The 15614-nt window shown below is 39.9% G+C and overlaps 1 protein-coding gene and 1 long non-coding RNA gene across 6 annotated transcripts; one reads left to right on the top strand and one right to left on the bottom strand.

The window, feature by feature from the left end:
• Positions 1-1513: 1513 nt before the first annotated feature.
• Positions 1514-8019, bottom strand: si:ch73-233f7.1 (uncharacterized protein LOC100537710 homolog). 5 transcript variants are annotated; one of them, XM_038301874.1, is made up of 5 exons: positions 5380-8017; positions 5176-5289; positions 2849-2928; positions 2590-2717; positions 1514-2344 (listed from the first exon to the last, which is right to left on the bottom strand). In XM_038301874.1, the coding sequence occupies exons 1-5, from the start codon at positions 7696-7698 to the stop codon at positions 2028-2030; spliced, it is 2958 nt and encodes a 985-aa protein (XP_038157802.1). In that variant the 5' UTR covers positions 7699-8017; the 3' UTR covers positions 1514-2027. The 5 variants fall into 5 exon arrangements, with proteins under 5 accessions (XP_038157802.1, XP_038157803.1, XP_038157799.1 ...); XM_038301875.1 differs by having other exon boundaries at positions 2870-2928; positions 5380-8015; XM_038301871.1 differs by having other exon boundaries at positions 5176-8016.
• A 1999-nt stretch (positions 8020-10018) lies between these two features.
• On the top strand, positions 10019-14949 carry LOC119794354. Its single transcript, XR_005282211.1, has 3 exons — positions 10019-10111; positions 14664-14732; positions 14878-14949. It is a non-coding gene; the product is annotated as an uncharacterized LOC119794354 (long non-coding RNA).
• Positions 14950-15614: the final 665 nt, after the last annotated feature.

Below are 15614 nucleotides of genomic sequence, written 5' to 3'. Positions count from 1 at the left end.
TTATATCTAAAACGACTCTTAACCATTTATAGGGCACGTTACCATTTTTGATCGCTTGCATACCCCTTACAAATTTAGCCCCCTCAGTGAGGTCTAGAAGCACAAGATGTATATCTAGCCATTCAGTAAAGATACTGCTACATGGCTGTACATCTTATTTTGGCATCTGACCAATTAGATGAGCCCTTGAATGATACATTACCTACTGTAAATTAACTTGGTTAAAAAGTTAAGTCAAGAAAAAAAAAGGTATAAGCTAACTGAAAAGATAAAAAAGTAAACTTAATAGGCCTAGTTAATTCTATTTAGGTTTATAAACTAAAAAAATGTAAGTGCCAGTATCTGCATTAATGCATCTAAGGTTGTGTTGTAACAAGAAAATGTGTTTCTTTCACTCTCAGAGGGTTTTTCATGAATTTCTTATAGAAACAGTTTTGTTATTTTTCTTAATATTTCGAAAAAGTGTGTGTTTCCTTTTATTACATTTTTACCATAAAAATATCCATATTTTTGAATGTTACAAAGGTAATAAGGTCTTGTCCTGAACAGTATTGGCTTGGAATCTTGATTTTCAGTGAATCTTCATTTCACTGAGTGCCGTATAAAGGGTTAAATTATCTAGTATTAGTGTTATTAGTATTAATATTAAGTTATTTTTTACTCCTTAGACCAAAAGCAAACCAACTAACATGTAAACAGTCATTGTATCAATTGGGAGCAGGCATTGGTCCCCACAAGGAGCACTTGGTCCCCACAGCGTGCTATTTTTCAGAAAATGGAAATGTATGAGAATAAAAATGTCATAAAAATGTATGAAATACACACACACCCACATACACTCACTTGAAAATAAATAGACCTGACCTAAATATGGCTTCCCCTTTAGTCATCCCAGTGGATCACCTTACAGCAGAAAAGGTTAGCAGGCTCCCCCCATGCTCTCTGCGGACACCAGTTTCCTTATTAACAAAATTATTTTAAATCCGAGCCACAGGCCGACCTAGTTTCACCGCTCATTTCTGCCCACTTGCCCAGTCTAATCTGTTGCTGGAAAGAGCTAATTCCCTGAGAAGGAAGATGCAAAAGGGCAGAAAGAGAAAAAGAAGCCACAGGCCTCTGTAGCTTCTTTATTCAGGTGTGGCATTTGGAGTTGATCCTTGTGCTTCCCCTGACACTTGTATTCATGTTTGTGGTCTTAATTAAAGTGATATTTCGAGGGAGAAGGTTCTGTTTGTTCAGTTAATGAACCACACTATTCTCAGTGGGCAAATGGAAATGCAAGTGCTCCAATTAGCATATGTTAGCATTTTAGTATGTTTATTCCTCACTATGGAAAACAGCTTACAAAGGGGAAAAGCTTTCCAGCCTTGTAAGAGTGGCTGCAAAACTTTTTCACCCCAAAATAATTGACTTAGGCTAATTAAATTCAATGCGATGAACCTGCATCTAAATGTTTTTTTCTGTGTAAGTTTTTGTTTGGATTTCACTTTTACTTAAGATAGAAAAGACCATGTGAAAAAAATACTTTAATTTCATAAATGTGTACAGTACATATGTAGGGGGAAATAGCCCCTTGTTACAGTAGCCTGCATCATAGTGCAGCTTGTATAATACATTTACATAATATTTGTCATATTTACACAAGCTTTGCTAGCAAATAAACATAAAAAAAAAAAAACAAACAAAAAAGAAGATGTGCAAAATCATGGTGCACGTTTTTCATTTTGAATGGAATTGAGCTGCACTTTGATTGTCTAAATTATAATCATGATCAAAAATGACTATATTGACGATAATATAATAGCAGGTAGACACATTGTTATAATAGCAGGTAGACACATTGACATTGTTTCAGTGATAAGTTGGATAAAGAACTATCAGATTTCCCAAAAGAACACTGTCCATTAAATATTCGATATTCTTCTGGGGTTTTCTGATCATCTCCCTTTTTAAATCATTTATAAATATCAATATAATGTTCTGCTGAATGTGTTGTTTCCGTGCCAATTGGGTCAGCCAATGGAGATTCAGTCATTATACAGATCATTATTTATCACTGCAGCTTCTCCTTGCGGAGACATCTGAAGACGTCTTTTCTTGCCAAAAGTGGAGAAAGAATTGTGAACGTCCAGTTCACTTCGCTGTACTGTGGGCCGCAGGGTGCAAAAGCCTGATGGAGTTCCGGGGATGTAGACATTGTGGTGGTAGTCGGGTGGTGGGTGTGGATGTGGATGTGGGTGTGGATGTGAGGGAATTGATGGCTGCTGCTGTTGTGGAGGAGGCGTGCAGTGAGGAGTCCAGGGGCGAGATGGGACCCCACTAGGTGATGGGGACATTTTGAAGTCTGGAGAAAGATCAAATTAGGGGGGGAAAAAGATATTTATTGTGCATAACTAACCTTAGTATGTCAGCTCTATTTAATTGCTTAGCAGATTAAACAGAACCTTATTTATCCTGAACATAAAGTTAGTATTATTAGTAGAAAAGCAAGAAAATATGTTATACTTGCATGACAGCACAGACAAGTGCTGCATTGTCAAGTAGATTAAATTAAATCCATTAAGATCCAACACATCTGGTCTATCTTACCTTTCGAGCCTTTCATTTGAGTCCCCCATGTCCAGTACTGTCCAGGTGCCATTGAGGTGACATAGTTCTCTGGGTCAGCATGCATGGCCTTACGCATGAGGGTTCCATCCATGTTGATTGAGTTGTAACTATAAAAAAGGGGCATTATTAAACAATATTTAAACTTTATTTTTATGCTATATTTTTCATTTTTTTAAGTTCTATATACATTGTTCAGTAGAATAGACAAGGAAAATGTAACACTGGTTTAACATCCCACCTACTTAAGTTACCATGGTACCTTTTAATGGAGGAGTTTTGAGTCTTTGTGAGAGTCCAATCTGTATTTGGTTGCTTTAGCTGCAATGACAAAAAAGAAGAAGAAAAAAAAGCTTCATTAAAATTTGATTGATTAAATTTCTGCAAAGGAATTATGTTTTCTGCTCGCTTTGCCCTTATAAATCATATAGGTCAGTTGGAAATGACTGAAGCAGTATGTTGTCTTTGTTTTGAAATTGAGGCTGAGATCAGATGGAGTGTGACTGCCCCCTTGTGGATCTTTTTCAAAGCACAGATTTTCCTGAGGCACATTCAGAAACAACTAGGTTTTACTTTTATCCTCAGTGGAGAGCAGAAGGCTAAAGGAAAGTCACTGAATGAAGTTTTTTTTCGGATTTTGAGCTTATAGTGTGCATTCCACGCTTGATTAGTTCAACTAAAGTTGTTAACAAGAGAAGTGCGACCTAAGCATATTATTAAAATCGGCATTCAAAATAGTCTCATCGCCAACCGCGCATGAAACCAATTAGAACCCCACGGGGATGAAACGAAACATGATTTAAATCTTCAAAGGAAAGCGTAGCCTACCAACGGAAAAAAAAATAGGAAAATTACACACGTCATTGTTTTGTGGATTTTATGCATCGTTTTTCATTAATATTTCCCTTATGCTCCTCGAGCAAGGTTTTTAATTAAAAGTCTATCAGAGAGCCTTGAAAAGTTTGCGGCCCACGCAGCTTCAAATGCATATCTCTGTAGTCGCACAAAGAGCCCACATTCACTCACCTGTCCTGTCTGCTTTACACGCCTGGATGTGTATTTAATCTTCCTTTTCACCTCCAATCCATCAACTCAAGTACGCCTGTGCATTCGTTTTATGCAACGCTCAAGTGGTTTCTTTGTGATTTGTCTTTTTTTGTCATCAACGACCTTACGGAGGACTAGTCTGAAAGCACGATGAGGGACTTTGGGTGAATTAGTGGTACCAATTAACAAGAGGAAGGTCACTTTCTCGAGGAGCTTCATGGCTGCAGGCGTAACAATCAGTGTGACCTCAAAATCCCTCTTGTGGCCAGAGGTGTTTGTGCTTGTGACATTTTTCCCTCTGCCTGGTGGAGCTTAGAGAAGGGACTCTGACTCTCTGTGCCTCTAGGATTTTCTTTTCTCAAGAAGTCGGGGTGACAAAAATCAGCATTAGGCACACATTTACGCTCTGCTGCTTCGTCAGTAAGGATTATTATTTTTTTTAATGGTGTGTACAATTCTTTCACCGGAAATGCCCTTTCTCTTTATCTCCTTAACTCCCTTTTCTTCGATTACACCCTCCCCTCTCTCTCCCCCCACCCTTGATCGGTGCATCTCTCCCTCCCTCTCTCCTTCTCTCTCTCTTTTTCTCCCCATATTCAAAGGACAGCACCGGGCCGATCTACAGGCAGTCCACGTCTCTTTCCAGCCATGTCCTTGTACCCCCCCTCCCCATATCCTTCCTTCTCCTTACCCCCCCCCCCCCCCACCCCACCCCCCCACCCCACCCCACACAACACACAACACACAACCCTTCTGTCCTCTTCTGTCTTTACGAAACCGGCCATTTGCCATTTCTCATCAATAATTGACACCCCCACCCTCATGCGAATTCGGCACGTTGTTGGTAGTGCAGCGCCGTTTTTGCGTTTGTCCTTGAGGCATAGCTGGTGGGGTTATATGTCCCAGGGCGTCAGCCTAAAAGCGACAAAGCACCCCAGAAATCTATAAATAAACTTCATAAAAAATTAGATAATTACTTTAACCTTGAATTTGTGTTGAAACTTGGATTCTGAAAGAATGTTTGCTCACTGCCTCTTTCCCTGACAACTACAGAGACACTATTAATCACATATTACTAAACAGAATTGTTATTAAGACTCAAAGGGGACTCGCTTATCCTCTAATATACAGTAACTGACATCTGCCCTCATTTTAAGCCAAAGTCCGTGAGCAGCATCTTCCTCGCAAGATAAAGCTTTAAATGTTCATTAACGTGTCAATTAAAATGTAATTTCCTCTTATTTCATCCTCCTACATACAATGCTTCCACTGAGATCAAAATGAAGATAAAACAGCCTGTTGTCATTCTAAAAAGTTCCTAAGACTGGGTGTAAAAACAAAAAACACTGAAATGTATTTCTTTCCAGGTTTGACTTTAAACTTATGTTGCATGCGTAATTTGACCTTCAAGGATGGAATGTCAAAGGCGCGTTTTCAGGGAAAAAAGTGAAGTTAATAAAAAAAAAACATAAGCTAACTCCTTGTCTTTTTTTCCCCTTTTTTGCCTTTTTTCCCTTTTACCTCGCTTGGAGTTGTTGCTCCGTTGTTCACAGATGCGCTTCGGCTGTGCGCGTTCCACGAGTTGTCCGCGCTCTTCGCCTCGTTGTTCCTCGGCGTGCTGCTCGGGCTGCACGGCTTCAGAAACATAAAGTCACTTTTGGCTGATTCGGGGGTCAAACAGGCTTTATAACAGTATGACTGAGAAAAACTGCTATTTCCATTCACCTCCATGCAGTTCGTGGGTACTTTGGCAGCGGATGAAATCTGCAAGTTAAGGTTGGATTTTTTAAACATCTCCGGAGGCGGCTCTGCTTGAAATCCCCCACAGCAGCAGCAGGCGAAAGGGGGCAGGTTGTAACCGCTGTGGGTCTCCCTGTCCTTATAGCACTTGATGGCGGCCAGCACTATGATAGCCACCAGGAATATCAAGGATATTGTGCTGAGTGAGACGATTAGATACAAGGCGAGGTTTGATGGTGGTTTGGGGCTCAGTGTGAGGTCTCCAAAATCTGACAGCGACTCAGGCACGCTCTCTACAACTGTGAGGACAATAGAGGCTGTGGCGGAGAGCGGAGGCTGCCCGTTGTCCTTGATTAATATTACCAGCCTCTGCCTTGTTGCATCTTTTTCAACTAAGCGGCGAATAGTCCTGATTTCACCCGTGTACAGAGCCACGCTTAATAAACCCGGGTCTGTCGCCTGCAACACCTGGTATGACAGCCTGGAGTTCTGACCTGCGTCTGCGTCTACCGCCGTTATTTTGGTAACGAGATACCCCGCGTCCACAGAGCGTGGTATCACTTCGGTGGCCACGGTTCCGTTTTTGGGCAGTGGGGAGATAACGAGCGGTGCATTATCATTCTGGTCCAAAACAAACACATTGACTGTGACATTACTGGCGAGAGGGGGGAAACCAGCATCTTGAGCCTGCACCAGAATCTGAAAGTTTCTGAGTTGCTCATAATCAAATGAGCGGAGTGCGTAGATGTTGCCATTGTCAGAGTTGATGGAGACATAAGTGGACACTGGCATGCCCTGAATTTGACCCTCCAGAATAGAAAAAGACAGATAGGCGTTCTGGTTAGAATCAGGGTCGAACGCAGATACAGAGCAAATGGAAGCGCCTGGGGCATTATTCTCGGTCACATAAACTGTGTATGAAGGTTGAGAGAACCTCGGGGGGTTGTCATTAATGTCAGACACTTGCACCAGGATTGTTTTCCTGGTAGAGAGTGAAGGAGAGCCCAAGTCTCTAGCTGTGAGAGTGATGTTAAACTCAGACACAGTCTCCCTGTCCAGAGGCTCGCTGGTGACAAGAGTGTAATAGTTTTTAAAAGATGAATGGAGCTGAAAGGGCACATTATTTGGAATCTGGCAGTCCACATTCCCGTTCTCTCCCGAGTCTCGATCCATGACGCTGATCACTGCTATTACTGTGCCTGGCGGTGCGTCCTCCTGGACAGGTGTGGACACTGACGTGAGGATAACTTCGGGTGCGTTGTCATTCACATCCAGGATGTCCACCAGCACTTTACTGTGCACTGCTACTGCGGACGGTCCTCTATCTTTTGCTTGAACGTACAGTTCATAAACACTGGCTTTCTCATAGTCCACGACGCCCTTGACACGTATCTCACCCATGTAGGGGTCCACGCTGAATAACTCGCGCACCTTTAAAGGTGCATGCCCGCTAAACGCATATGTAACTTCCCCATTTGAGCCGTCATCCAAGTCTGTGGCGTTTAACTTCAGCACCAGCGTTCCCCTGGGTGCATTTTCCACCAAGCTCGCCCTGTAAACTGAGCGGTCAAACACAGGCACGTTATCGTTGGCATCTAACACAGTGATGGTTATCAGCGCTGTCCCAGTGCGTTCCGGTGAACCTCCATCAAAAGAAGTAAGAACCATCTCGTGCCTTTTTTGCTGCTCCCTGTCAAGCGGGGTGTCCAGCACCAGCTCAGCAAACTTGCTGCCATCATTGCGCGTCTGGATGTTGAGCACAAAGTGCTGGTTTGAGCTCAGCTGGTAGGAGCGCAGTGAGTTTGTACCCACGTCCTGGTCCTGTGCACTCTCTAAAGGAAAGCGAGAGCCAGGTGCAGCAGACTCTGTGATGTCGAGATTAAACTCAGTCCATGGAAAGCTGGGGGAGTTGTCATTCACATCTAAAATCTCCACTTCAACTCTGTACAGTTCTAATGGATTTTCAATGACAACTTGCAGATGTAGAAAACAGCTCGGGCGTCTTTCACAGAGCTCCTCTCTGTCCATCTTTTCGTTAACAAATAGGATTCCATTCTCCAAATTCACTTCTAAATACTGCTTCTTTGCGCCAGAGACGATGCGGAACCTCCGGGCTGAAAGCTTAGCCACATCTAGACCCAGGTCTTCTGCGATGTTGCCAACAAAAGCTCCGTGGTCCAGCTCCTCTGGGATGGAGTACCGAATCTGCGCAAGAACAAGGTCCACCACACAAGCACATAGAAGTAGACATATGACCAGACCAGTCACTGGAATCCAGCTGCCTCTGCACAGTCTATGTTCCATTTCCGCGGCGTGCGTAAAAATAACCTCACCCAGACATGCTTTGTCTCATAAAGCCTGTCACCTTTACAGCTGAGAAGGTTGAAATATAATGAAATAAACATAAAGAGTTTTTTTTTCTGGATGCTAAAAAGATCATATAATCAAAAAAAAGTTTTAACATATATCTGTTTAAAAAACTTTATGGGAAACTGCAGATGGAAAAACAGCGAGCGAGAGGAGAAGGAAGGTTGCTCTGTGTGCTGTGCACCACGCGCAACGCTGGTGTGTGAAAGAGGGAGGCTCGCGCTTTGATTTTCCAGTGTATTAGACACTCGGAGGAGCTGGTGGAAAGGCGTGTGTGTGGATGTGTGTATGTTAGAGAGAGACAGAGAGAGAGAGAAATGCTGTGTATGTGTGTGTGTGACAAAGAGGAGAGGAGAGAGAGGTGGTGGGGGGGATGTAGGCCCTCACTGCTCCGTATTGGAGGACGCTGACGATAAGTGCGACTCTAATTACTGTAGACGTTTAACCCTTTCACATCCTCCTCCCTGACCCAATAAAGAGAGGAGAGGGAGTATGTTTGACACCAGACGTCAAGGCCAGATTTGGATTAGGAAAGGAATAGTGGTTGCTTTCTAGTCTGCATTTACCGGATAAGGATTTGTAATGATATCCAAGAAGTCTTACAACATAACAGCAGGAATCAACGTTGTTAAGCAGTGACAGAGTTGGAGCTTTGGAACACAGAAAACTTATATAGTTTATTGTTGTGGTTACCAAATGTTTTATCTCCCTTTGCTTTGGCTCAAAGGGCCCAGTAGCCACTAGCAGCAGGCACCTGGGACTCCATAATGCTTTTTGATTCGAGGCCTTTGAAGATGAATGCTCACACTGCAAAACAGTCCTATTCATTAATCATCACACGCGAAACAGGCTTTTACAAAAAGAATCTTTGATAGGTCAGGATATTCATTTTTAATCAACATTCAAATGAGTGTGTTTGAGCTTAAAAAAGGATTACACTGACAGCTCTGAGTGGACAGTACAGACATACAAATGGGCATTACACGATTTTAATTCACTTAAGTAGACCAGAACATGTATAAACACAATAAACATAAAAGCTATGATATGAAGACATAATCACCCTTCTCTCTAATGAGGTACAGTTCAGATAATAAACATTGTGTATTCCAAAGGTAAGCTGTTCACAGCCAGGGGAGAGGAAATCAAATCTTCACATGGAAGCTGATATAACAGATTATAAATAACGCCAGTGGAAGAAAGCAACAGTCATACAGTTTTTATTAGAAATATGGAACTCTCTAAAGCGAGGCAACCTTTTCCTCTGATCTAATCTCCCTCCTGTTAATCCCAGAATGTAAGAAACAGCTGAACGACTGGGAAAGAGAGTGAAAACCAGAGTGAAGAAGGAATCAAATGGCGCCTTTGTGAGTCCAAGTTCGTCTCCAGACAGACATGAGTGGCATCCTAATGCAAAACTGTGGTGTGAAATGTGAGTCTCTTACTGGGGCTTAAGGCACAGCCTTGACCCCAAAGCAGCATTTTGTATAATAAGTGAATGGGTATAGAATTGATATATGCAAATGCACAAGAACAGGAAATGGATATTTCGTGTCTCCTATAAGGATGTGATGAAAAGCGTCTGTTTAACTTCGAGCTGATGCTTAATCCTCATTGGAGACGTGAGCCTCGTGGGATATTTTCACGGTCATCAAAGTAGATAGAGATCAATTATTAAACTTTATTTGTCAAAGCGAAAAGGCAAATTACCAAACTGTTACTAATAAACTTTCTGTGTTTGACTAATTATCACCACTGCATAGGTTTCAAGATGAAGACTTGCTAAATAAAATCCTTATTATGCGCTGAATAAAATAATGTGTCTCGCTTCCTTTAACAGGCACAGACACGCAACGCTTCCCACAAATCAAAAACAAAACCCCAAAAAACCCTAAAGTCCCTAGGTTTAAATAAGCAGCAAACACAATCTGCTTGGAGACTTAACCTCAAACAGATGGTTAAGCTTCTCCAGAAATGATTACATTTCTGAAAAAAGAGGGAAAAAATCACCACCACAACCAGTTCCATTGCTTTCCCCTTCTTTTTAATTAACGGAGTGAAGGATTAGTGTACAGCTATCCGGGATCAAGCGTTCTCCGACGGAAGAATACAAATGTTTTGTGATAAATAATCCCAAAGCGCTCCGTCAGGCGCTCCCTCGGTGCCTGTGTTATTAACATGCATTACACGGAGCATTAAGCCGGTCTCATCCGCCCCTATCACCCGGTTCACCTCATTGTCCGACAGGAAGAGAGCCATTACTTTCTCAGCGCCGATGCGCAACAGCCACCTGACCGTGACCCTCTTCAGGTCACCGGATAAAGAAGTGCCTAATGTTGGATCAGCTAAGGTAAAATGTGGTAGCTGGATTCTTCTTTTACATTTTCTAAATTAAGTTTTTATTTTTTACAAAAATACTTTCAACTTTTCACTGGTGGTATCTGTTGCTTTGGTTCATGGTGCGTTAAAGTTGGAAGAATCAAACCGATTCGCCATAAATATCCGTGATCCCATGGCGCTATCTACTGGGGGAACCGTGGAAGTGGAGATGTGTAAAATTATTTGTGGCGACTTGAAGTATTTGGGGGAAAAAATCATGAGAAGTTAGATTTTGCATGTCTTCTTATACACATATATCAGTTATATGGATGTTGTTAACTGATCCTTATCCTGAATGTCGATCATTAATCTGACATGCATAAATAAAAGCAGAAAAAGGGTTATGATTAATCATTAGTAGTATTTATTGATCACACATGGTTCCAGAGCTGATCAAAAGGATTATCATCTTAACGTGATGAAGGGGTTCCAGAAACACTATGATTAATGGAGAGCTGTCCAGGGTTTTGGGCCCTGTTGCTGTAGACTCTCCCTGTGAATTGACTTTCACTAAGACCTGGTGCAGCACAACATTTAGAGCAATTGCAGAGCATAATCAGACAAACCCTACATAAACCAGAGAGGTGAGATGCCCAGAGGCAGGTGAAGGCCTTTTGACAGGACATTGGCTGAGTCAGCCTTGGCTCAGAAAAGTAGGAAACCCCCCAGCTATGGAGAGCCATCCTCTGTAGAGGTCCATTAGGATCGTAAAGAAAATGCAGCTCTAACGTAAATTAATTGCTTCAATTGGTAACAAGAAATTGGAACAAGGTAACTCTACTTAAGTTCTTAACTTTATAAGTTGAAAACTGAAATAAATAAATTTGGACAAAGTTACTCTGTATATACAAAGTTTTTATATATATATATATATATATATATATATATATATATATATATATATATATATATATATATATATATATATATATATATATATAAGTTTGTATATATATTTTTTTCTTTTTTAACAGGTGATGGTTTTCATTTTTATACACAATCCTATGGCGCCATCTACTGGACGTTAATCGGCACATCAGCGTAAGCCCTTGCCTGGAGTTGTTCATTTTATTAACATATTTTTGGATAAGGTTGAGCTATGTCAGTTCTCTTATCTGAAACGCCAGTAAGTGATACTAGCACAATCATCAGCAATATGAGTATTTCAAAAGTTTAGTTTGTTTTTGTTTTTTGGTACATTTTAAATATGAGGAGAAGAAACAATGATATTCTTAGAGTTTTATTAACCTTTCACACATGAGGTAGAACGCATAAGTTATAAGTCATGTATCATAAGTTCCTTTATAAAGGCAGTGGTACATGGTTTAGTAACTAGAAATCTGCATTCATGCATAAAAAACTTAGCCATAAAAATAATACGGTAAATAATATATAGCATACATTATCTGATCTCTTTGTTCTAATTTTACAGTTTATTTTAATGCCGAACAATATTTTCCAGAATCAAAGAAAGTCTTTATTTTTTCCTGTTGTTGAGCTGTGTCATGCCAAAAGGACTGGATAAATGGCAAGTACCAAAACAGATGCTTCAGAATTATTACAGAAGCAGCTGTAATTATCATCAATATTCTTTTTAAAGCATTTCTGGATTAAAAAGGTAGGATAAAGATCATGGATCAACTTAAATAGGATTATTTTAATGTTGTTATTTAGGATATTAAAAATCGATTAGGAAGCAGCCAAACCTCTTTCCAGTTGGAGTAGTCCATTAATTTCCCCTTATGGAACAGGTAGGATACTGCTTTAAGAAATAAGGCTCTTATTGATTTATTGTGGTCATGTGTGGTAATGTTAGTTTGCTTTGCCCTGTGGGTTTGTGAAAGTGACATCAGCCACACAATGCATCTTGGGACTATATGACACAGAATCTACAAAAGGTGGCATTTCAGCTGGATTGGTGAGTTTTTGTTTTGGTCAGTAATCTAAAAAAAAGCCAACAGATATTGTGTAGTCAACTGCCACATTCAGCCTCATAATCGAAGGGGAAATCGGATATTACTAACAGAGCGTTTTTCAGGTTGCAGAACTGACAAAGAGGCGCTTCGGATGGCATGGATGGTGGACTTACATGGCATTCCACAACATTTCCTCGGCAATGTTTTTGTGTTAACGCGATTTCCACTATGCTAAGTTTATAAAGAAAAAGGTTTAAATCCTATTTTGTTTGGTTTAAATCCTATTTTGCACATATTAAATATTAAAGCCACATAAGTCTAAGCATCTACTTTCTATCAGGGAAACCTGCCTATGAATTTATGGAGTGTGATCCTGACTGGGTGCTTTGTTTACATCTTGACATAAAGAAGTTAAAGCAATAACTCCTGAGCGATTTGCATGCAGAAGGAAGAGGCACAGAGCTACCAGAGGAGCGATCTCATGGGAAGGAAAGAATTTAATGAAACAGAACGCAGTGTGGAAGCAGAGGTGGATAAATATTAAAAAGAAGAACAGAAAGAGTCTGGATTGTGCTGTCATAGACGTGCAGAAGTTGAGCATCTGCTGGAGGAGAACAGACTAACAGAACTAATACACCTTACTACGGGGTAACATACCACTGAGCATGGTGCAGCCATTAAGGATGTCTTGGTTATAGTGGAGAAAATTGTGACAGTGTGCTGTACTCTTACCAATATGTTCCCCAGTATTGTTTTGAACATGTGATACCCACTTTCTCTGTGGACCACTTAATGAATTTATTCTATGTGTAAAGCATTGAATGTAATTTGCCATAAATGAATAACTAATGTAGAACTGAAGCATTCTTTTGTCTATTTATTATTCTTCAGGTATCACACAGAAATCCGGTAGAAATAAGAATGTTGGACAAATGGTAGCACACATATGAAAACTCTAATCTTGTCAGTTGTATAATAGTGCAAACCCAGGTGAACAAAAAAACAAGAAAGTCAGTAGCAGCACTTTTGTACAATACACTGTTGACCAGAAGTAAAAAAATAAATAAATAAATAAATTCTTCAAACAGGCAATTGAACATAGTCAAAAAGCAAAATAACACAAGAGTTATAACTCTGCTCAAAGATGTATGTTGTTAATGAGTTAAAATGTGGCACTAACTTCAAAGGAGAAAAAAAAACAGGCTGTGCAAAAATAGTTTGTAAAAAGCTACCAAAAAGTGATAATACATTAAAATGTAATAGTGAAAAATGCACTAGTAGTGGACATATGATGTCTGTTTGGGGGCTGCAATGAGCCTATACAGCCACTAAAGGGTATTTAACACATTCTCAAATACTGTAGGTAAACATGCTGATATAACTATATAAGGTAATTATATCTGTACACAGAATATGGCAATAATTATATACTCAGTTAACATGAAAAACATAGTTAAGCTAAGAGGTATTTATAGCATAATATTGAAATATATCTGCAAAGTAGAAATAGGATGGCTGAGGCAACCCAACTTTTGATGTGTTGTTTTTGGATCCGTTGAGTCCCGGATCCAAAAACAAGTAACACACACACACACACATATATATATATATATATATATATATATATATATATATATATATATATATATATATATATATATATATATATATATATATATATATATATATATATATATATATATATGAAATACACATAACATGCATAGTATTTAAATACCCCCCACCCCCCGTTTTTTTTTCATAATCAGTGGTACACTTTGGTACCTTTCAAGATCTTACGAGCATATATAATCTGAATTGTTTCGACAGCAACTCCCTCCCTACCAAAAAATTTAAAAACAAGACAGGGATTGCTTTGAGCTCTGTTGTCTACCGGCCTAAACAAAGCATGTCCAGTTTGCCTTCAGGTTCCACAAAAAAAAACAAAAAAAACTTTTGCAAGGTTCGTTAATATATTTCAAAGTTTTCCTGTGTTACAACGTTACCCAATGTGCTAAAGATCACGGCGGGGTACGCATGTCCTCCGCACTTTACTATCTGTCCCCCTGTGTTTCCCCCACCTTTTTTTTTTTTTTTTTTTTACAGCCGTTACAACAGTTCAACCCGTTATTAGTATGCAGTAGCTTATTTTCCCGTGCTGTCTTTGAACGCACCATGATACTCACGCTAGGAACGGCGTGATGCCTCAGAATGATTAGTAACCAACAAGCAAGAAGCAAGAAACGTTGCAGTTTTTCTCCAAACAAACCGTTTAAGCCGTTTGCAAAATTTACTATTAGTTAAATGATGATAAGGTAAACATGCTAATACAGTTTATACTAGTTACCAGCAGTAATTCTAAAAGTTTATACATCTGTGAAATTATTTGCTGGTTAGTTTATAAACCCAAATCCTCTTTCATTTCTGGGCTTTATGCTCACCATTGCTCTCCACATATTTAAAATAAGTCTTTTCGTCACAATAAGGAGAGCGAATTAAGTTTGGTAAGGAATTTTTTTTTTTTTTTTTTGTGCTGCTGCTGCTTACCTTCCTAATTTTATCTCAAAATGTTGCTTTCACATTTTTTTATGTTGATTGCCATAATAGAAAGAGCAAGGTCAGTGAGGAGATGGACTAGAGACCAGCAGCAGAGTCCAGCATGCAGGATCTGCACAGGTAAATAAAGAATAAAAGTAGCTGATAAAAAATATATCTATGAGTTAAAAGTTATTTTGAGGTTAATTGCCACTGCAAATTTTACTCTTTCTAATGCCATTTCAAAATGTTGCTCTCCACATTTCGTTTATCTTTATTGCCATAGCAAAAAAAGCTGAATCAGGGAGGAGGTGGATCAGAGGCCAGCAGCAGGCAGAATGATGCAGGGTCTTATCAGGTAAGAAGAATATGTTTTGCAGGGAAAAAACAGGCAGGGATTATGGACTGATAAATAGCTCTGTAAAATGTGTCCCCCCTCACTTCTGAGATGATGGTTATGGCTTCAGTTGTTCCCTCTCAATTATGTAGCATACTTTGAGATCTCAGTTCTCATAGGGTATAGAACTGGCATACATTTAAGAAACTTTACATATGTATGCCCATAGCAGATCCCTAAGGTTTGTGTGCTTATTGCCTCCTGGTTGTGCCATGCAGGAGGCTGGAATCTGATGCTGACAACGCCTCTTTAGCAGCATGACTATAGCATGCTCCCCCTTTTACTTTTAGGTCAGTGTTCCATAGACTCAATTCATATTTCTGACAAGGAAATGTCATGCCACAGCGGAAAGGAGCCAGTGTCTGTTACAGCATGGAGGAAAATGGTTCTGTTTGAAACAGAGATCAAAATCTACTGATTGTGGAGTCGGTGTAACGAGAGGTCAGAAACATCTTCAAACAGGTATTCTAAAAAAAATACTGGCTGCCTAGATAATTTTTGCCCATACTACACTGTTTTTCACATGTATTCTTCATGATTCTCTTCTGTCCAGCTGTAGAAGCAGAAGCAGAATTCATTGTATTATCTTCCAGGCCATGGTCAGACCTGAGATTCTGGGACTTCAG

Source organism: Cyprinodon tularosa, unplaced genomic scaffold (genome assembly GCF_016077235.1).
Source record: "Cyprinodon tularosa strain WSP-4 unplaced genomic scaffold, ASM1607723v1 ctg476, whole genome shotgun sequence".
In the NCBI taxonomy this organism is placed as follows: Eukaryota; Metazoa; Chordata; class Actinopteri; order Cyprinodontiformes; family Cyprinodontidae; genus Cyprinodon; species Cyprinodon tularosa.
The sequence above is the reverse complement of the archived record's forward strand: the minus strand, read 5'-3'. Positions and strand labels throughout refer to the sequence as shown.